At 49.9% G+C, this 22,349-nt stretch overlaps 1 protein-coding gene across 2 annotated transcripts; it reads left to right on the forward strand.

Annotated features, from left to right (window-relative positions):
• Positions 1-446: 446 nt before the first annotated feature.
• On the forward strand, positions 447-21,209 carry LOC131591570 (target of Myb1 membrane trafficking protein). Of its 2 annotated transcripts, XM_058862387.1 has the most exons (16): positions 447-631; positions 7,704-7,788; positions 9,528-9,606; positions 9,772-9,921; positions 10,033-10,167; positions 10,409-10,555; positions 11,533-11,649; positions 12,105-12,238; positions 12,894-12,927; positions 13,414-13,522; positions 14,505-14,625; positions 17,008-17,083; positions 17,483-17,545; positions 19,237-19,296; positions 19,658-19,694; positions 19,800-21,209. In XM_058862387.1, exons 1-16 carry the CDS (start codon positions 580-582, stop codon positions 19,946-19,948), a joined length of 1,548 nt encoding a protein of 515 aa, XP_058718370.1. In that variant the 5' UTR covers positions 447-579; the 3' UTR covers positions 19,949-21,209. The 2 variants fall into 2 exon arrangements, with proteins under 2 accessions (XP_058718370.1, XP_058718371.1); XM_058862388.1 differs by lacking the exon at positions 17,483-17,545.
• The last annotated feature ends 1,140 nt before the right edge of the window (positions 21,210-22,349 follow it).

Raw genomic sequence — 22,349 nt, forward strand, 5'->3', positions numbered from 1 at the left:
GGCACCTTAAGGATCATTTCCAACACCCCTGCCACAGACAGGGGACATCTCCACAAAAAAATTTGTTCAAAGCCCCATCCAACCTGGCCTGGAACACTTCCAGGGATGGGGCATCCACAATTCCCTGTCCCGGTGCCTCACCACCCTCGCAGTAAAGAATTTCTTCCTAACTCCTACGAGTATACTCCCACACCGGGCTATGCAAAACTACAAGCCCATCGCCACGGGCTTTCCAGGGTCTGGGCACCGCTCAGGCTCGCGAGTGTTCTGCACGAGCTCGGCGTGGTCGCAGAAAGCGGCGGAGGCTCTCGGCGCCGGGAGCCCCTCGGTTCCTGCGGCCGGGGGCTAAGGGCCAGCAGGGCCAGGGACCCGTCGGCTCGCACACCGCCCTGCGCCGGCAGCCGCCGCCCCTCCGCGGCCGCTCCGCGCCTCACTCAGCCCGTGGCACGGCGGGGCCGCTCCGGGCGGCGAACGGTGGCGTCACAGCGGGGCCCGGCGGGGCCCGCCCCGGCCGGCGCGCGGGTCACGTGAGCGGCGGCGGCGGCGGCGTCAGCTGATCGCGGCGCGGCGGCGGCGGCGATGGACTTTCTGCTGGGGAACCCCTTCAGCTCCCCCGTGGGGCAGCGCATCGGTGAGAGCCGTACCCGCGCCCCCCGAACCTTCCTGCGCCCCCCGTCGCCCGTCCGGCCCTGCGCCCCCGGGGGCGTCCGCCGGACCCTTCCTCGGGGAAACGCCGGCCCCCGCCTCCGCGGCGGGACCGGCAGCGCGCTGACCAATCAGAGGATAGTTCCGCTCTGACTGACGGGCGCCTTTGGCCAATAGCGGGCGCGCAGCCCGAGGCGGCTCCGTCGGGGGCCCCGCCAGCCAATCCGGGTGCGAGGGGGTCTCGGGGTGGCGAGGTGAAGTTTGCTCACTTAAAGGGGCCGCGGGCCGGTGGTCCGCGCCACGCCCCCCGGCACCGCCGAGTCCTGTGATTGGCTCGAGGCCATTCCCGCCCGCGCCTCTTCGGGGGTGCGTGACCCGCGGTGGCGCGAGGGGCGGCCGCGAGACAGCGGGGCTGAGGGATGTGGGGACAGCGGGGATGTGGGACAGGGTCAGCGAGGGATGCGGGGATGTGGGGACAGCAGCCTTAGGCTGGGCTGGCCCTGGGGCACACAGCTCACCCAGTCGGACCCATGTCTCCTACCCGAAGGAGTCAGGCGCTGGGCAGCTGGGAGTGTTTGCCCGCCCTGAGCCTCCCTGCACTGGGCTGTGGGACAAGCGGTGCCTGGCAGTGCCGCGCCCTGGCTCCTGCTGGCTCACAGGATGGAGCAGCAGCTCCGGCAGTGAACACAGCACCCACCCTGTCACCTGGCGGGCCCAGGGGCACTGTGGTGTCCTGCAGTGCCTGTGCTCAGGGCAGCTTGTGGAACGTGGGAGAAGGATGTGGCCTGAGAAAGTCGTGCAGAGATGCCGCAGTTAGAGAGAAAGACTGTCAACAGCTGCACTGGAGTCAGGACAGGGATGCAGTTCTTAAAATGCTTAGGATGAAGACTCTCTGTTCCCATGTTGTTTTGTCTAAGGGCCTTGAAGTTGTGCTTGAAGGTTGATGCCCATTTAAACTCTCCACTTGTAAGTTTATTCACTTGCTCATTCTTGCTGTTCATTGCTTGTCAGACTTTGCTCTTTGCTGTGAACATCCAGTCCCACATTAAGTCTTTTTGGTGTCCTTACATGGGTGAATAGGAGGTTCTGCCTGAGGTGAGAAGAGGGCAAGGAGCTGCTCTAGGTAATGCTTTTATTATAATGATTTTAGGGGCTACCTTAACACTGTCCCAAAGTGTGTCAGGGGCATTGTGATGTGCCACTCTGGTGTTGGGACAGATAGGTGAGATGCATTACAGTTAGGTGGTGGAAGAATCATCAGAGAAGACTTTCTGTTACCAAAATTCTCCAGATGACCTTCAGCATACCCCCAGAAGAACATCACATGTTTCATCCTGCCCTTTCCCAAATGAATGCTCTTTGTTCCCTCGGTGAGTGTATCAGATGTGTCCTTGTGTTTGGGTGGAGGCAATCTGAAGGCTGCCTTACAGATCTTCTGATCAGTTTAGTAACCAGGTTGTAACTGGCTTATACCTCTAGGCTTTGTTTCAAATAAATAAGCAACAAAGCAACAGCAAAGAAGAGGAAAAAAGAAAAGTTATTTCAAAAGTGTTGTCAGAGAGGAACTGAGAAGCAGAGGTGTGATACTAGGGAGATCTTACTGACTGGGGTTCACTGGGGTTATGGGAGTACAGCATATGGGAAAGGAACTCTGTGGACAACTTGAAAGGGCTGGTGATTGAAATTATGAATATTTTCTCCTTTTGTACATTGCTTATCAACATCCTGGGAACATGGATATAATGCTATCTTCCCTACTTAATTTGGGACACAAACACAACTTCCCCAAACTCGTTTGGTAGGTCTGTGGCAGCTGTGTGTCCAACCTGTGAGCCTGATCACCAAACCTGCACAGTGCTGCTGCCCTGGGCTGTCTACAGAAAGATAATGCTGCGTCCTTGTAAATTATTTGGGCAAAGTCATGTATGCTTGATATAGCTTATGAAGTCTAAAATAGCTTTAGATGAAGACTAAGGAATAAAAAAAAAAATCCTCTGTGGCACACCGCAGCAATGTTCTCAAATTCCTTCATTAATGTTAATCTAGTAAGACCCATTTCTTTCGCTGACTAGGAAAGCAATGCTCAGATAATCTCAGTGATCTGTGACAGAATGAGTCACTTGCAGAGGAGTAGGTCTTCTAGTTTCTTACTCACAGTTCTGAGATTTAGTCACAAAAGTTGTCTCTGTCCTGTTTTTGTGCCATGATGTCTCTTCCCAAATAAGAGGAATACAGACTTGCTTGTTTGGATTTTTTTTTTTATTTATTTCTGGGTTTTTTTAAACACCAGTGGGAAAATTTCCAAAGACTGATAAAGCATCATAGTTCAGATTCCCCCCTTGAAAGGGAAATCCACTATGCCTCCATCTAGAAGAAGCTTTTTTCCATTTTCAAAATGGAAAATCTAATTTCAAGGAGGTGAATTGTCTCTGAGTGAGAGAATGGAGAAGAAACCACCAATGCTCTCTCCTCACCCTAGAAGTCTAAAATAACTAGTAATTATAGCAATACCAAAAGGGACAGAGGCAGGTTATTTCAGTGAGTGAGGGCAGGCAAGGGATAGAAGTAACGGTGTAGCACAGAGATGACACAGATTTTTTTATGGATGGGAGTTATTTCAAGCATGAGGACCGGGAAATGTTGAGACTGTAAAGACAGAGCAAGTAAAAGGCTCCTGGGTGAGGAGGAGAGGCAGATGCAAAACAATATGCCAGAAAAATCCCCACAACCTTTTGGATCCCACCTTGCAGGTGTTCCTGCTCCCCTCTGTGGGTCCCTGCAAGGTTGTGCTTCTCAAAAAGGCATTGCCTTGTCTTCTGTGCCTGCTCTATCTGGAGGAAAAGCAACAGAGGCAGCGGTTGAAGTCACTTGATCCCTGAGAATATGAGCTGATTCACAGGAAAGGAGCAGGAGTTCAGAGACACAAATACCCACACCACTATATCAGCGCAGTCTGTGTCCATCACCATCCTTGAATTAGGTTTGAAGTCGTATCTCTGGTCTCTCTAGAATGCACGTTGTCCTCAGGCTTCTGAGGAAGGATACAGCTAAATGGTAAAGTCCTGACAGAGCTGGTGCTGAAGTTCCCTCAAAGGAAGTAAAAGCATGAGGCTTGTACAGGATGCTGATTTGGGCCTGTGAGTTTGTGAACTGAAGGGAAGCTGGGAGAAGGGACATCTTGCATTGCTTTCTGCTGAACTTAAGCTGTCTCATGCAATGAACCGCTGGTGCCCTCAAACACCTGTTGACATGGGTGAGAAGGTGCTTGATGCTTTGCTGAGGAACTTAGAGCCAGCAAGAAGCACTGCAGGAAGCACTTTTTGAAGGCTTCATTTGGAGGAGGGGAGAGCATACCACTGGCAAAGGATTTCTGAGCAGCATCTGGCTGGTTATGGGTGCTTCAGGTCGGGAATGGGGAGCAAAGGGGACAGGAGCCTGCACAGTACCTTCTGTCCCTGGCTCCTGTACTCCCCCAAACTACTGACTGCAGTGCTGGTGTGCTGCTGCAGGGACAGTTGAGTGGGATCCCCAACCCCACAGTGTGCTCTCCCCTGCCACCAGGGACAATAACCTTGAAAAGAAGCAAAGTTTGAAATGTACTCATAGCACAAAGCAATGTACAGCTCCTTTGTGCCAGTTATGCCAAGTGTTTGGAGTTCTTTGTTATCAGTTGGTTCCAAATAACTTATAACCTAGCTGCAGTCAGCAGGAGCACATCCAGTGCCATGCAGGAAAAGAGCTGATGCTCTGGTTCAACCCGTACCACAGTCCTGCGCGGTTCTGGGTCAATCTGAGCAATTTGTGAGGCAGCAGACTGGAATCAGACAAACCCCACTGCTGTCACACCCGGGAAGCCAGACTGGCTGCCAGAACAATGTGGCTTTGGAGCAGCCCCATGAAGGGCCTCCTGTATATTCAGCAGCCAGTTGGTTTGGGGCTTGGAGGGGGATGCCATTCACAGCCTTGCAATAACCTCTGCCAGGGGAATTCTCTGCTGCAGGTCAGGCTCAGCTGGTAACACATAGAAGTAGGTGCTGCCTGATGAGTCCTCCCAAGCAGAATGCTGGGCGTGTGGCAGTGCCCTGCCTCCCGTGCTCGCTCTTTTTAGGGACTTGTCGCTGTCCCCAGCCATCCTGGGCTCAGATTTCGTGCGGAGCAGACAGCTCATGTGCTAATTACAGCTCATGAAATGGGGCCAGCCACCCTGATCCTTCATGTGACTAATTAGGCTTTGTTTCCTTCCCTTCTGCAGGCTTTACAAAAGAGCAAAGTTCAGGATTTTGGAGAAAACTCCATATCTTACTAGGCTTGGACAGTCCCTTACAGCTTGGAAGAGAGCAAGGAGGATTAGAAGGGCATTAACTCCAGCTTTCCCAATGCCAGCTAGGCCAGGCCTTAATTTGTACTGGGTAAATTCAAGCATTTTGTCCTTGGAATTGCCTCAGGGTCACATTCCTGTTTCCCATATGCTCTAATACTGCTCTTCCAGCTTTGCATTTTGTGACCCTGTGTTGTGTTTATGGCACTTTTGTTGCTTTCCTGCAGCTCTCCCTTGATGAGTGTATGAACTGGAGTGACAGTAGCAGGATGATCACCGTATTGTGGGGTAACAGGGGCAGGTAACAGGTGTGTCACTTCTTAGGAAGCCCAGTTTTCCCCTAGTTGGCCAGCCAGGTGAAGGAGCACACATGGTTTATTTACATTCCTTTCTGAAAAGCAAACCTGCTGCTCGACCTTGGCAGGATTGGTGCATTTGGAGGGAAAGGGTGGTGGTGAGCAGGTTACAATGTGCCACCTAACATTGGAGAGCAAGGAAAGGGTGTTTGCAGATTCAGTTCATGTTTGTGTACAATGAGAAGGAAGGCTGGGGAGATTTGAACAGCAAGGATTGATGGTTAAATGAAGATTTTATTTTGTCCTTTGTTTCTTCTGAAGCTCAGAGCTTCCAAGCAGGTTCAGCCCTGTTCCTAAGTTGTGGGTTTTTCCTTCTGTGTGGAGTGAGAAAGAGTGGATGTAGACATTTTCAGCAGAGCAACCCCTGTGTAGTGGATTTCTGTGATTCATTGGCAGTTCCAGCAGTGCAGGGAAACTTCTGCCTTGTTCAAACCATGATATGTCATGAGCAGGGTATCCTGGAGGAGAGCACAAGTGAGGGGGGCTTTGTGACCATGTGAGCCAAACCCACCAGACTGACCTGAGCCACAACCTGCCTGCCCACCTGCAAGGCTGGTGACCCAGGGCAGGAGGAAACCTGGAGCTCTGATATTGTGAGTCCTGATTCCAAAGGAGCCCCAATGGAAAACATTTTCCCTCGTGTTACCACAGGTTTCCCCCATTGACTGGTACATGCCCTGGTGCATGCCTATTGCCCTGGATGTGTTCTCCACCACATCTCTCAGTGCAATCCTTCCTCCTGTGCCTGACTGAGGAAGCTTGGATCTGCCAGAGATCAGGATCCCTATGTAAAGTTAATACTCAAAGTGACAAAATATTACCTGAATCAAGGAGCCTTAAGGTTACTCCAATAATAGCCAGACCTTTTAAAAGGTGGAAGAGCGTCAAGAACATTCTGCCACTCTCCTTCCCTGTTTGCCTTCTTCCATGTGGCTGTGGCCACAATGTCATCAGCATAATCACTGTGTAATCAATGCATTCTGTAGCCAACAGAAAAGGTGGTGGCAGGATTGTGATAAGATCCAGATAGCTTCACACTGTGGTGTGCAGTCTATGGAAGGGACACGTTTGTAAGAGGCTGCATTGCACAGTGGTGTGAGTAGCTCTGTGCCTGACCCTTAACAGGACATGATGGATGTGCTTACCCAGGCAGGAATTAAAAAGTCATCTTCTTCCTGCGTTATGGCCTTATCCCATTACTATCTGAACAGGAATTTAATTTCATTCCCACACAGGGATCATTAAGTGCTGGGCCAAAAGTAGAAAAAGGCAGCTCTGCAGAGGAAGGACCTCTCAAAAGGGGTAGAGGACCCACAGCAGCAAGGGACAGCCCCAGATTTTGCAGGGACAGCAGTTTTGAAAATGCAGGCACTTCTCTAAGTACCTTGCTGGGACTGAGATCTCCTGAAGAGCACCTGGTAAATGCTAAACCGGTCTGGCCAGTTTTAATTCTCTTGCCCCAGTGCTAAGTGTTTTGTAGGATGAGAGAGCTGGAAATGATGGTTCTTGTCCTCTGATTGCCTTTTGCCGCGTCTCTGTGTTTCCCTGTGGTCTGGGGAGTGCCTGGGTCCTGCTCACCCCACTGGCAGTTCTTTCCCTAGCTACTGGTGGTGTCCCTGAAGGCATCAGTCAATGGCATGGCTAGGACAGAGACATGGATGATTACAGGGTGGAGACACTGGTGCTCCCAGTAATAGCTGCTCATTTCCCAAATCTCTGCCTTGAATAAATAACATCAAGGCTGACTGAGGAATTCCTAATTAAAAGGGACACAATCAAAGCTGGAACAATATTGCTTCAACTTCAGCCTGCGGTTTGCTTCTGCCCACACTCCCTAGAGGCCAGAAGTTCAGGGGAGAGGTGTAAATGTTAAGCAAGAGAAACTCTGCTTTGGCTTTCTGTGTTTGCTTGTTTGTTTTTATAGAGCTGGTGTACAAAAAAAGGGGGGTTGATTCTTTTGTCTCCTTATGTGGTACAGACTAAGAATTGGAGCTATTGGCATTAGATCTGTATCAGTGTGAGCAGGCTGAACTCACACTTTTTCACCTTGCAGTAACAAAGCAAACAAGCCCCCTTTTCCCCATCTGTGGAACTGAAGCCATGCTGAGCCCCTTTTCTTCGTGTGCAGGACACCAGAGGTGTTTGTGTGTCAGTGGTCATTGGTGGCATGGGCAGAGCTGGGCACTCACCATCCCAGCAGTGTGCTCTGCCCTGGTGACACCTAGTGGGGAACACCTGGTGACCCGGAATTTGCATATGGATTTTCTTCCTAGCATGTTGTAGTGGCAGTCAGGGAGAAGCAGGCTGGGGTCTGTGGTCTTGTGAGAGCTTAACTGAAAAGTGCCGGGGCTGCTCTTAACCTTGTCTTGGTTTCTGTTTTCCAGAGAGAGCTACCGATGGGTCCCTGCGGAGTGAGGACTGGGCTCTCAACATGGAGATCTGTGACATCATTAATGAGACTGAAGAAGGGTAAGAAAGCTGACAAGGGCCCATATCCAGCAGCAGGTCCCTGCATTCCTGTAACACCACATCCCTAGGCTGCAATGGTAGTTTGCACTGATGGAGGTAATTAGCTAGGCTTCCCAGCAATCCCTGAGACAAGGCTCTGCTAGGAGACCTAGAAACATAGCAAAGCTGTCAGAGCATTTATTAGATGCTTCTCTATTATCTTGGTGAGCACTAGGAGCCATTCAAATGGCCTTTCAGGGTCCCCAGACAACCTTCTGTTCAAGTCAGGCTGCCTCCCATCTCCAGAAGGCATATTTGCATTTCTTCCACTTTGATTTATTCCCCCTTCATACCCTTCTCTTTCTCTCCTCTGGGAATGTAAAAATCTAAGGGCTGGTGACTGAGAAGAGGGGAAAATCTCAGGCTGATATTCAGTCCTCTCACTGTGCCAGTCTTTCTTGAGTTTCTTCTCAAGTATTTTCATGTACTCAAACACACACAAAGTGAGTGGGGGAGATCTTGTCTCACTCTCCCTGCAGGGAGATGTTCATCAATCTGCCAGACCTGGTAATTCAGGAGCTGGGGATTTGCCAGTGAATTCAAGGGAGAATGCCCCTTCTCACAGTGGAGATGTCAAGAGCAGCATTTAAAAAAGAAGGTGCTACATGGAATAAAACATGTAGGTTTCACTCCTGCTGTCCTACCCCACAGTGATGTTGACAGAGGATTAGCGAGCCCAGTTTTCAGCTTCATAGTTGTATGGAAACAAAGTCAAACATCTCTACTTACAGATCTGTCACCACTCTTTTTCCACTATCCCCACGGTGCAAATACACCTGTGTCTGTCCACAGTTCTCAGGCCTGAGCTGTGGCCACTTCTTTCAGATCTGAGCACCTGATAACACAGCTGGACAGGCTCTCCTGTTGCCCTGCTAGTGCCTATCCACTGGCACCTTGCTGCCCCACAGGCCAATACACTTCTGCCCTCCTCACTGCCTCAGTGTCTCCACCCCACTTTTCTCCTGCAGCTTCTCTTCCAGCTCAGCTTCTCTTCCTGTGCTCTGCAAGAACATGTTGGTTCATTTGTGCCCTCTTAAGACCACAGTGGTCTGAGACCATGGGGTTTCTCCCCTCTGAGAATGGTTAATGAGGCCCTGTGATGCTGTTGCTCTCCTACACACTTCCAATATACAAAAGATTTTACCCCTGCATCTCCCCTGCAGCTTTTGAGCCTCCTTCTCTCCATGGAAATGTTAAACGGCTCCCCTTTGAGTAACACAGGAATTGCCGCAGCTTGATCTTCCTGTTTCTAACCCACACCAAGCTCTTCTGTGATCTCCTCTTCAGTCTCTCTGCCATGGGATTTTGCTCTATCCCCCAGGAGTTTCTAGTATTGTTTTTACTGTGTTCTCTGTTGTGTCCTGAGCACCTTGAGCTGTTGCAGACATCAGCACAGAGGCCTCTAATTTCAGTAACAGCATTCAAGGACACGGTTTAATGGTGGACTTCACAGTGTTTGGTTTATGGTTGGACTCAATGACCTTAAAAGGTCTTTTCCAACCTAAATGGTTCTGTGATCAGCCAACCCCACTCCTCTTGCAGAAGCACAAGCAAAAGCTGCTTTACCAGACACTGCTTCAAGCCAACCTGAAAACATGGTGAGGAGGGACACTCGCTGAGTATGAGGTATCCAGAACCTGTGGCTGTTTTCCTTTGCCTCAACCTTCTGATGATCTTTCTTCATCTCATTTCTCCTTCAGGCCCAAAGATGCCTTCCGAGCCATTAAGAAGAGAATTGTAGGGAATAAGAACTTCCATGAAGTTATGCTGGCTTTGACGGTGAGCGGTCAGGGCTCTTTCTCTGCTCTCTGATATCCTGCTGTAAAGATGAGTGCTGAACACAAGTTCTAGCACACATGCTGAACAGACCCATGTACCTAAAGCCAACAAGGGTAACACATGAGGGCAGAGAAGGCTACAGCTAAAGCTTTATTGCCTTTGAAGGTCCTGGAGACCTGTGTCAAGAACTGCGGCCACCGCTTCCACATCCTTGTGTCCAGCCAGGACTTTGTAGAAGGTGTCCTGGTGAGAACAATCCTGCCAAAGAACAATCCACCTGCCATAGTGCATGACAAGGTGCTGACCCTCATCCAGGTGAGCAAGAAGTGTGAGCATCTGCACCAGTCCAGAGAGTGTGTGTCTTTAGGTGTTTGTACAGAAGGCTGTTGTATTTGGTGATGGGCTGTACTGTCTCCTTCTCCCCAGTCCTGGGCAGATGCCTTCCGCAGCTCTCCGGACTTGACTGGTGTCGTTGCTGTATATGAAGACCTGAGACGGAAGGGTTTGGAGTTCCCCATGACTGATCTGGACATGCTGTCACCCATCCACACACCACAGAGGGTATGTGAGTATTGCTGAAGAGAAGAATGTTGGGCAGCTGCCATTCTGGAACAGTGAGGGGACTTCAGGAACTCTGTCTTGAATTTAGAGGGGTTTTGGGTGGTGAGAAGCTCCAGGACAGCCAAGAGCTGTTGGAACCAGATGGGGAATTGACATCAATATTTCTCCTCTAGTTGCACTGCCCTGTCAAGTGTGTCTAACATCTCCTTCTCTCTGTCTCTCTCCCCACCTTTGTCTGTAGACTGTCTATAGCTCCAACTCTCAATCTGGGCAGAACTCACCTGCAGTCAACTCCCCTCAGCAGATGGAGTCCATCCTCCACCCTGTCACCCTGCCCCCTGGGAGAGGCACATCCAGTGATGCGCCCATCACACCCACACCAGAGCAGGTGAGTTGGACACAAGTCCCAGGATGTTGCTGACTATTCCTGTGTTTGAGGCTATTTCACAAACGTTGTTCTGGGACTGCAGTACTGCTCCCGCTCTGGCCTCTGTCTTCAAGGAGCTGTTCCTCTAAAGCACATTCCTTCAAGAGCTCCCCAGAACTCCATTGTGGTTACACTGATGAACTGGGATACCGCAACCCAAATGGAGTGGTTATGTTTCCCTCAGACAGGGCTGCTTGCAGGTAGAGGGAAGTGGGGAGCTGGGACATGATGCCTCCTTATCATCTTTGTTTGTCTTGCCTCACTGCTTACTTTATATGAATCAACCTTGTGTGGCTATGTGGTTTCCAAAGGCTAGGGCTTCCTCACTTGTTTCCCCATCCTCTTTTCTCCTTCCTCACCCTGATTTCATATGACACCATGTTCAGCACCAAAGCCCCAGCTGCCAGTGTTTTGCATTCCCTTACAGAACAGAGGGTAGAGGGTCTGTTCTAAAGAGGCTCATTAGCACCTTGTAAACCAGAGGACTAAAGCTTCAACTGCACACTTAGCTGAGGCTCTCCTGTTGAATGGGAATTAATTGTTTTCTCCTCTCTTACACCACTCTCAAAATTATACAATTTAAATGGCTACCACATGGGAGCTGTTAGCTGAGGAGATATTTGAATCATACCAACAGCCTGTGCTGGCTATTAAAAATCAAGGCTAGACTAGTTGCCAAAGATCCCAGGTGAGGGCCTGGCATCTGCTGCCAGCAAATGAATTTGATGGTAAGTAATGGAGAGGTTTCCTGCTGGGAGCTTCTGAGAGCTAAAATGAGTGGTGACAAATGAACTCCCTGGAGACTGTTCTCTCCAGCTCTGTGAACAGGCATGCACACACATGCATGCAATGTGGTGCCATTCCCTGCCATTCAGAGCTACCTCAGCTATGTCCCCAGCCTCCCCTGGCAGAGCTGTCACTTCACTTTGCTTTTGCAGATTGGGAAGCTGCGCAGTGAGCTGGAAGTGGTGAATGGGAACACAAAGGTTATGTCGGAGATGTTGACAGAGCTGGTGCCGTCCCAGGCAGAGCCTTCTGACCTGGAGCTGCTGCAAGTAAGGAACACTGGGCAGGGTGGAGGGCTGGCACATGCAGCACAATTTAGCAATGACCTGATGGACTGGGGCCCAATGCATGCCAGGTGTGGGGAATGACTGGACAGTTTAGTGTGGGGCTTGTCAGGGAGTGAAGGGATAAGGGAGACACAAGGAAAGCGGATTTTCAGTGGTGGATGGAAATCACATTACTGAGGCTGGAATTATCTCACAGGGGAACTTGTCATCCCCAAGGACCTTTCTTTCTGGATTGTGTTACACAAAAAACATACAATTATTCCATGTAAAGCTCAGATTCAATTTATCCCTCACACCAATATTTGTTGCCCATGATAGATTTGTTGTCCCTGATAGATCCCAGTAGCCTCTGGGGTCTGTGTTCCAGTCAGACTTCCAAATTTGTGAGTGCTCAGCCATAGTGTGACTTTTGTGGTGACTTGCCCTGCTTTGAACAGGAGCTGAATCGGACATGCAGAGCCATGCAGCAGCGAGTCCTGGAGCTGATTCCCCGTGTCCTCCATGAGCAACTCACTGAGGAGCTGCTCATCATCAATGACAACCTCAATAACGTGTTTCTACGCCATGAAAGGTACCTCTCTCCTTCCCTCTCTTCCCTGCTCTCCCACAAGACTTTACAAGCCCTTGAAGACTGCCTATCCCACCCTTTTGATCTGCCCATGAGTATAATACTCGAGATGTATCAGTCTGTATCATCCATCTCTGAGAACAAAGCCTGTTCTCAGTTTTTGGTGACTAATTCCTGTCCTTTCAAAGCTGCTGTGTCAGTTCCTGATGGGGTATAAAGATGTCCCTGTGGCATAACCCAAAAGAAGGAGGCAAGTGCATGGAAAGAGCTGGTTTTTTAGCTCTGAGGCAGATGGGAACAGAAAGAAATCGCCCAGGTGGGATCAGCATATCTTTTTTTTTCCCTTCCATTTCAACAAACACATCTCTTTGCTGGGATGAAGTCTGGGGAGTTCATCCTCAGATGAACTGTATGGAGAGCTGTTGGTTAGGAGTAACTCTGAAAGATCCTAAGAAACTTTCTTACACCATCTCTCAGGAGACATCAACTCTGTGGGTCTTGTTGGGGTATCTTGAGGGAAAATTGGGCCCTGAGCCATTGTTCCCCTTTCCTAGTGGTTAGGAAAGGGCAGCGTGTGCCAAATCTTATAAATCTCTTTTTATTGCTGTGGGTGAATGAGCCCACACTACTGAAATGCGTCCTGTCATCTTTCTTACAGGTTTGAGCGACTTCGGACAGGACAGCCTGTTAAGGTAACTCAGAGCAACTGCCCCTCTGTGCAGCTTGGTTTGCATCCTGCAGGTCCAGCAGTGCCCTCCCTCCAGGGAGGTTCAGTCTCCTCCACTTAGAAATGGTGGGCTTTGCTGTCCTAGCCAAGCTGCACCAGAGCACCTGGTGTGTAGGACACCCCATTTCCCACTGCAAACCTCTCCTGCCCTGCCCAAAGAGCAAGAGCAGAGCAGCAGCAGCAGTTATTGAATAGTGAGATTCCCATTCCCATATGAGCATTCTCTGAGCACTACCCTCAGAACCAGCATCTGCCCTGCTTACTGACATCCAGCAGATCTGGGAGGCTGGCTACCAAGGCATATGCTGCCCTGGGACACTATTGCCAACCAGTTCTCTGATCACTGTCCCTCTTCTTCAGAAGCTGCAGAAGGGCTTTCCTCTCCAGTATCAATGAGCTAGGATTGTAGGGTCAGAAACTCTCCACCAGCTTCTTTTTTCTTCTTCCAAAGGCACCAAATGAGGCAGAGAACAGCTTGATTGACCTGGGACCCAGTACTCCTTCAGCATTGAAACAGCCTGAAGTCACCAGCAACCTTTCCTCTCAGCTGGCTGGAATGAGTATGTTGCCATGTGATTTTCCCCTGAGTCTTTCTCCTGTGCTGCTTTGAAAATCCTTTCCTGCCCTTGACTCATCTCCCAAAATTATTTAGTCAGATTCCTAGAGTAACCTAGAAAAATGCCATGTGTTTTCAACTAATAAGCTCATGAAGAAACCTGTATATGCCCCAAGGCACTCAAGCATATGTCTTGGCATCCTCACCTCATGTTGTGCAGGAGGTGGCCATTAGTCTGTGGCTAAGGACCTGGCCTTCCAGCAGGACCAGGGATAAAGCTGCTCCCTCTGCAATGCCTGGCAGCATTGTCTGCTTGCATCTCTTGCTGTGTGGTGTCAGGCTGACCACTGAGGTCTGGGAGAAGCAGAGAATCTGAAGTTATGCTGCAAAGGCAGCCATGAGCATCTTGGGTTCAGGATGCAGGATTTGACAGGTTGTTTACTCAAAAAGCCCAATGGGTCCTGGGAGTTCTTCGAGACATACAACAGCCTACATAGCACTGCCTGGATGCAGTTGCAGAAAATTGGCATCAGACTGTTTTTACAGACAAGCCAGCTGAGATATTTTTCAAATCAAGTGTTTTTTTCAGATGATGCCTGAGTCATGAAAATCCACTCATCTGTCTCAGAGGTGCTTGCCCAGAAGCACAGGTTACTTTCTTCCATAGGTTATGCAGTAATTCCCTCCAGAGTTGTCTAAGATGCTCAGGAATATCTGGCCTTCAGCATCAGTAAATTGATACTGCTGCTTCTGTCTGAAACTGAGCCAAAAATATCTACTGAGTGGGCAAAGAAACAGCTTCTGTTACTTCACCTACAACTGCACACATGCATAGACTGTGCTGCAGCTGAGGAGCAGGATGGAGGAGTGGGCCTAGAGTAGTTTAGCCTGTTCTGATGACAGTTTTTCCATCCAACACTCTCTAAGCCCACAGTCCTCCATTTGCTGTTCTGTGCTGCATGCTCACCCTGCTCTCTCTCCCACAGACCTGGGCTCAAGCAGTGTAAGTGCAGGGCTGCACTCCCTTGACACTTCTGGCAAGCTGGAAGAAGACTTTGACATGTTTGCCCTGACCCGTGGCAGCTCGCTGGCTGAGCAGCGCAGAGGGTGAGTGGAGCAGCTCACTCTGTCCCATCCTGCCTTCTTGCAAGGGATGAGGGCTCAGGGAAAATGGGGCCATGCCCCAACTAGCAGCTCCTGGAGAGAGCTCCTGTGAGCAGCTCCTGGGAGACAGTAGGATGAAACAAAAATGCACTCTTCACACACACCGTGTTAGTAGGATGAGATCTATGATCCCAGTCCTTGTTCCTGCTGCCATCATCTCCCCTTCATGGCATCCTCCTAGGTATGGGGAGATGGAATTGGTCCCTGCATGTGAGAGTTGCAGTGCTGCATACTCTGGGAGACTCAGTGTCTGGGGATTGAAGGCGTGAAGTGGGACTGGCTCAGTTTTCTTGTCTGCCTCTGAACTCACATGCTGACTGGGGTGATATTGAATTTGTGAATCACTGATTACTGATTCAGCCTAACAGAATATTGAGCTGAAGTACAGGAAGAGTGCAGTCAGTTGTGGTTTGCAAGAGGGCACTCTTCTGTGCTTCAGCTTCAATCTTGGCAAGTGGGACTGCTGTTTCCTCCTCCATGGTGTGTTTGAGACCTCCTGGTGTAAAGCCCTAATAGTTGAGTCTCCACAGTACTGGCTGAACTGAAGAGGTCTTCTCCACTGCAGAGTGGATTCCTGAATCCTTGTTCTGGAGGAGCTGACAAGAGCTGTGCTGATCAGATCCTCTGGGTTTAGACACTGTGGCTGATCTCATGCTGCTCTGCCTGGCAAAGCCATTTGCTGCTCTTCATAGAGTACCAAGCAGTAGAGCCCATGGGTACATCATTGCCTCCAGCCCTCCAAGGCCTGTGCTCCTGCATTCCTGCAGCCACTGGAGTATCTTGTCCTGCAGCTGGCCAGTAGCAAGTTAAGGTCTCTTAACAATGTTTCCTTCCATTCCTCTGCCTCAGACTGTTCTGGTAAATGTAGTGGGGAAACCCATGGCCTTCACAACTTCATATGTTTTGTCCCTGGGTTTCCCCACTGCTTTTACTGTGTGTTGTGCTGCCTGAGGACAGAGGCAGTCCAGCACAGAAACAGTTGTACCAACAGCACCCAATCTGGGGCTGAAACCGGAGCCACTGGTATGCGCTCCGCGCTGGAGTTCTGGACAGAGGTGGAATTGTATCCTCTCTGCTGTAGCACAGTCCCTAACAGGCTGAGGCTTATGATCTCTGCACAAGTAACAAGACATCTTCTATTTATTCCTCACTGCCCTTCATCTGCCTGCACTTGCACTCCTGCCAGGTAACCTCTCGTGGCTCAGGCTTCACATTTCACTCACAAACCTCTGCTCTCAGTGTCTCCCTCCACTTCAAAAGACCCATTGCTCTACAGCTCCCATACAGGACTGTGCTGGCAGATCCTCCGGGGTTTGTTCCTGACCCCCCCTTGCTTCATGTGTGTCTCGGTGAGGCAGTGCTTGAGGCACTTCAAGCCTTTCCTGCCATTCTTCCTCATCAGTGGCATGATAGCAGCGCTTTATTTCATCCTGGATGCCATTGTCCACAGCAGCCCCTTCACTGATGAACACTTCTTTGAGAAGTTTGAGAGGCAGTGGCCCAAGCCCCCGGCCCCCAACAAAAACAGCTCCACTTGATGGTCTCCTGGATCTGTGGGAATGGGCCTGGGAGCAGCTGGAGAGGAAACTTGTGGAGAGTTCCTGTGAAAGGCTTCATTTTCCTATGGAGAGTTTTCCTCACTCGGCATGGATCAAATGGTGACGTGTGGCATTGTCATGTGTGGTGGCAGCTTAGAGGGGACACAAGATTGGGATGAGGGAAATTATGGGTGACATAAAACTGTGTGGAAAGAGATTGCTGTAATGGTGCATTTGGAGACCTGGAAGCAACATTAGGCTCTTCTGATTATCCAGTCTCACCTATGGCCAGCATAGGCCAGTGAGCCTCTTCCACCATCACTTGTCATGTGGTGTTAGTTAAAGAGATGTTTTTGACCTGTTCATGTCCATGAAGATATGTATGTAGGGGCTTGTTCCTCAAATCCTTTCTAAAATATCTGTAATATTCTGGTCAGTCAGTGTTAGTTTTCTCTCTTTATAGTCCACCCTAAAGAAGGTAAGTGTCATGGTTAATGCACCTAGCTCTCTAAGTCTGTGTCTTGGTTTCCAGATGAGTCCTTGTCAGCCTTCTGTCCCTGTACCAAGGATGTTGTATCCCACAATGATGTTCCAGTGAGCAGATTAGTCTGTTTTGTGGTGGGCTACACTTTTAATAAGGGCTTTGCACACCTTTCTAAAAGCTCTTGGGAACAGAATGACAAGGATGAAAAGTTGTGCAGTCAGAAGAACCAAATGTATGTTTAGAAGTTCCTTCTCTTCACTCTCAGGCATCTCATCAGCCTGTTGTGTCTCTTTTTGCTTCCAGGGTAAAGTACGAAGACCCCCAAGCCACCAAAGGCCTTGCTGGTGCCCTGGATGCCCGGCAGCAGAACACAGGAGCGGTAAGTGGCCACAGCTTTTACTGCATCACCAGGAATGAGAGTAACCTCCTGCCTCACCAAGGCACTAAGGGTGCTGTCTGTTTGGAAAAAGTCAAGTGATGATAACTCCCAGTTTCCATCAACCTGCATTTCCTAGCTGGGCTGCATACCTCATTCCTTAAAGCCCTGAGGTAAGGAGCTGTGAAAAGTCTGGGGTTGCCTCAGGCAGTTGAAAGATGTCCCCACAGGGAAATTTCCACCTGGAAATGTTTTATTCCTCTTCAGCAAATTTCCAAGTCTGGTTGCCTTCTCTCTGCAATCAGAGAAGTAGGCTACCATTATTAGTATATTCTTTCCCTCACCCAAAACCCACTGCCTCCCATCTCCCTCACACTGCAATGCAGACTCTCTGTCATCCAGGGGGAGTCTGGTGCCTCTGGTGAAGGAGCCCAGCTGACAAAGTGGATGATGCGTCAAGGAATGGTGAGATCTGAGGTTGTGGAGCACCAGCAGGGAAGAAGGAGGATGGGGCTGCTGAAACAGAAGTGTCACTGGCACAGCACATGAGGATGCACAGCAGACATCAGCAGATACTGCTAACTGAAATAGAGCAACCCTGGGCTGGGCCAGTAGTGGAGACCAGGTTTGAGAAGGAAGCAGGCAGTGTGCCAGTCCTTCCTCAAGTAAACCTATGTGTAAGAAAAAATCCTAGGAGCTCTGAGGCCAAAAAAGATGTGCCACTCTGAGCTAGAGGATGGCCTGTTTTGGGGTGCATGTCTGAGGCAGAGGCAATAGCTGGTGGCATCATGAGGGCAGCTGTTACCATTCATTCTCCTTGCAGTCTCTTCTCCTTAGCATGAGGTGCCTCATTTGAAGGGAAACACATTCCAACTTTAACTCTGTTGAAGGCCTCCTCCTGTAGCCAGTGGCTGAGCTTTCAGGCAGTTGAATTTGGTCTTTTGGCAGTAGGAATTCCTGCAATTACATTCCCTCAGGCACACAGAGGCTTTGACAGCTCGTGGGTCTGAAGCTTGTTAGCCTTGTCTTCCTGTTATGGGCACAACCCAGGCTGATGTCTGCTCTAAGAAGTTTCCCCACATGCTGTACAGTTGGCTTGAATGCACTTCTACCCCAAAGAGATCCTCTCTGGGTAGGCAAAGCTAGTTTGCTTTGAAACTTCCCTAATCTCACACATCCTCTTCTGTTCCCATTTATCCATCTGCCAGCTGTGATAACTATCTGCGCTTGCTCCCTGGTTTGAGGAAATCTGCCTGTCTTTGGTACGAAGGTGTTACTCTTTTTCTTGGTCTTGGTGTTTTCCTGAGGGCAAGGGAGCTATATATATTAGAAAACTAATAAATAAGTTCCCACAAATACTCTCTCCTTCTACTTGGGGAGCCTCTAGCAAGGGCTGCTTCTTGCTCGGCTTTGTTCAGAAGCTCTTGACTCAAGAAAAGGATCTGAGGTTTTGAATCAAGCTTTGTTTTTTTCAAAGTTACCTCTGTCCACTAGGAATATGTCTCTTTGCTGTTTAAATTGACCAAGGCCATGAATTTTTCTGAGCTAGCCTCATCCCTACTGGAAGTAAAATTTAATTGTTGATTACTTTCTCTTTGATGGGTCTGTTTCAGTAGTTTAGTGAGATATCAAATCCTGCTGTGCTTCATGATCATACCAGGGAATCAGTTCTTGGCAGGTGTCTTTCCCCCTTACTGTGCTGTCAGACCTGGCACCTCCAATATCTTCAGCATTGCAGACTTTGACATCAGACTGTCACTGGTTTGTAGAGGGAAAAAGTGCAGAGAAATGCACATCTCTTGTTCTCTGGCTGCCTACACAAGCAGCCAACTTCCACCTAGTGCATCCTCACCAAAAAGTAAATTCTGTTCCAGTCGTTATACCCCAAAGCCAACCACCAAGCCACAGATGCTTTTAATGGCATGAATCCTGGAAACTGTGTGTCTGGGCATGGATGGAACAGAGGATGCTGGTGAGCAATGGCACTGGTAGCTGGGAGAGCTTTGCAGTGGCAGTGGCTGGATTTGGAGGGGCCTGAGCTGACTGAACAGTGGAGCAAGAGGCTGAGCTTCTGGGTTAGGCTTTCTTCTTACACAGTGGATTTACTGGAACATCCTCTATTTTCTTGGCCTCATCACCCTTTTTTTTGGTCCCAGGTACCAGTTCCTCAAGCCAATTTCATGGAAGACATAGAAAAGTGGCTCTCCACTGATGTGGTAAGTGAGGGGCTGCCTTCTTGGAGCCAGCAGTCCAGCCAGAGTTGTCTGTGGGGCTGGACTTCAGGCAGTGTATAACTACTGTACAACTAATAGTGCTGGCATCACTGAATGTGTGGCACAGGCTGCTGGAAGGGACCAGAGAAGGAAAAGCCAGGGACACAAGCTTTGGGATACCACAACAGTATCATCAGCCTTCTGGGAGCCATAGCTAATGAACTGAGGCTCAGAGCCCCTCTAACATATTTGTACTGTAGAAGTGGGGGGAACATTATCCTGTCTCTCTGTGTACAAAGAATCACATCTGTGAGATGCCTTTACCCACCTTCCTTCTCACCATGCCCTTCTCTTTCTTTGCTAGGGAGAATCAGAGGATCCAAAAGGTGTTACCAGTGAAGGTAAGACATGCCAGCCAACCCTTTTATTTAACTCTTCCTGGCAGCACTTTGGCTCTTCCACAAATCTTCCTCTTCGTTAATGGTCTGCTCTTCTCTTGCCCTCAGAGTTTGACAAATTTCTGGAAGAGCGAGCGAAAGTTGCAGACCGCCTCCCCACTTTGTCCAGCTCCTCAGCAGGGAGGTCTGTGTCCCCTCCTGCTGCCAGCCATCATCAGAAGCAAGCAAAGGAAGATGATGCTATGTTTGCCTTGTGAATGCTATGGACCAGTGTGCTGTGGAGCAAGAGGCTGTGTGTGCTGTTTTGCTTGCTTCCAGCCAGGGGCCAGCAGAGGAAGGACTCTGTCCCCTTCCTCCATTCTCTTCCTGTTTTACCTTTGAGTTGTTTTTATTTTTAAGTTGCTTTCAGACATCAGATAATCTTCGTTGTGTTTAGGGATATCATACAATAGACTTGTAAAGGGGGGTTTCAAAGCTGCTAGAGAATGTGGGAGTTCAGTGGGCTTTTCTTTTTATGGTACAGTGTGGGCAAAGCAGAAGAAGCTCCGGAAGAAGCTCCCCAATCCTACTCTCCAGTGAGGTAGTTAGAGATCTTGCCCAAGAAACAGGAGAGGCTGCAGTCTGCTGCTGAAATCATTCCTGCCTGCCTCTTTCCTCACCCCTCCCCTAGAATGTATCTCCAGCCCTCTGCCTGCCAGTGTTAGACTGGAAAGCACGGGGATGTGAAGCATTACTGGTGGCCAAGGAGGAACACTAATGGTAGAGGGACCCTGTTGCTCTAATCCCTCTTGCACAAGTGCTTGTGGTATGCAACACCTTCCCACTCACAACCCCTTCTCTTCCTCTTCCTTGCCTCCCTTTCCCCATCAGTTTATCCAGAATCCTACCCACAGCCCAGATGCTTCCACTGCATGACAGCCAGTCATCCAAGCCCTCGGACTTGGACAGGACTGCAAGTGGTACCCCAGGCTCAAGGGGTTGTCTCCCACGGGGTAGGATGTGCCTTCAGCAAACTATTTGCAGTTAATTTAATTCTCCATTATCATACTTTACTCCCAATGTGCTCTTACCTCCCTCTCTCACTTCCACTGATGCCTTCCACCACATCGTGCCGTGGTGTGGGGAGTCTCTGTGAGCCAGGCCAATGCTACAGCCTCCCTCAGGATGGCTGTGTGTGCCGGGGTCACAGAGCTGCATCCCCTTAAAGCAGGAGGCCCTTCCATCGCCACTGTCACACCCATGGGAACGTGCTGTTGCTGCAGAAGCTCGTTCAGCTGGTGAACACAGAGGGGAAGTGAGACATCAGTCATCTCATGCCAGTGCAACAGCCCTGCAGCAGCCAGAAGTTCCTCTGCACACGGGGAGAAAAACCCTTCAGAGCAAACCGCACACGCTGCCCACTTGTAAATGAAAGCCAAGGAGGAGGGTGCCAAGCTCAGGGCTCCTGCTCGTGGGATTTCTTGATGAGCGTGGGAGAGTTGTCTTTTTTTACTGCACATTAAAGGAGCAAAGACTTGAGCCTCCCTTGAAGAGATGGTGTGTGCTGTCTGTGCTGGTGTGGGAGGGGAGGATGCTGTGGGGTGAAGAGGGATGAAACCATGCAGCCACATTTGCTCTCCATGAAAAGGCGAAGGCACTGGTACTGAGAGGAGAACAGCATGGGGGCTGAGGGTGCTGGGAGCCAAGGCAGGTGCTTTTCGCTACAGTCTTGTGGGGAGGTGATTACAGGCCATCTCAAAATAGCAAGAGGATGAGCTACCTCCTCTCCTTTCCCTCTCTGCCTTGTGACCAGATCTGAAGACCCACCTTGCAGCCCATAAGCCACTTAAAAAGACATGCAAGAAATACAGTTACTACTAAAGGGGCCTCTGGTATCCATAGGACATCCTCAGTTGTCCCTATACCAGCTCTCCAGTGCCTAGCTGAGTGGGAGCTGTGGGAAGGACTCTTAAAAGGAGGTTGAGTGGATTTGAAAATGTTATCTGAAGAAACAAAAGGGCCAAGTGGCTGAGCTTCCCCTGTTGGGGCATGTGCAAGGGAGGAAGCAAGAGTAGGATCATGATGGAACACAGGCTGGTTTTGTAACTCTGGGGCCAGAAAGGCATCCAGAGCAAGCAAGGCCAAGCCCTCTGGCCAGTGCCTGGCCTCAGGCTGCCTAACTCAGCCGGGAAAGAAGGAAGAGCTTCTGGTGCCCCATCAGCGTTTATGAAGGGTACCAGCCTGCTCACACGAGCGATGCTTTAACACTAAGTCATGCCTCATCTAGCACTTAAAGTTCTCTGTGCCTCCAGCTGCCTTGGAGCGCTGCTGAAAATTCCCCAAAAGAAAAAACTAAGACATCCCTGAATGAGTATCCTGAGTATGGGGAGTTCAAACTCCTCTTTACTGCATCCGGGATGCCCTGAGCCCACCCCAGGATAAAGACCCCATCTTCACCCTCTCCTTGGTTTTACTTCCCCAGACAGCCAGTATGGGACCTGGCAAAGCCAGGAGGGAACTGTCCCCAAGGAAGACTTGAGTGAAACAGAAATGGGGTTGCTGCTATTTTTGTCAAGGGACAAACGGATGGAAAGCATTTTTGGTGTCTGCCAAGTGAGATCAGTTTGAATCGATGGCCAACAGGTGAAAATTCAGAGAGCTGCTTGTGGCCCTTAGGGT

This window comes from Poecile atricapillus, chromosome W (genome assembly GCF_030490865.1).
Source record: "Poecile atricapillus isolate bPoeAtr1 chromosome W, bPoeAtr1.hap1, whole genome shotgun sequence".
In the NCBI taxonomy this organism is placed as follows: domain Eukaryota; kingdom Metazoa; phylum Chordata; class Aves; order Passeriformes; family Paridae; genus Poecile; species Poecile atricapillus.

What these genes read in the sequence shown, in the direction of transcription:
- LOC131591570 (XM_058862387.1), top strand. Translation starts at nt 580, where the DNA reads ATGGACTTTCTGCTGGGGAACCCCTTCAGCTCCCCCGTGGGGCAGCGC. An exon ending in CTCTCAGCTGGCTGGAATGA is followed by an intron (nt 13,523 to 14,504) that starts GTATGTTGCCAT and finishes TCTCTCCCACAG; the next exon opens with ACCTGGGCTCAAGCAGTGTA. An exon ending in GGCAGCAGAACACAGGAGCG is followed by an intron (nt 17,084 to 17,482) that starts GTAAGTGGCCAC and finishes TCTGTCATCCAG; the next exon opens with GGGGAGTCTGGTGCCTCTGG.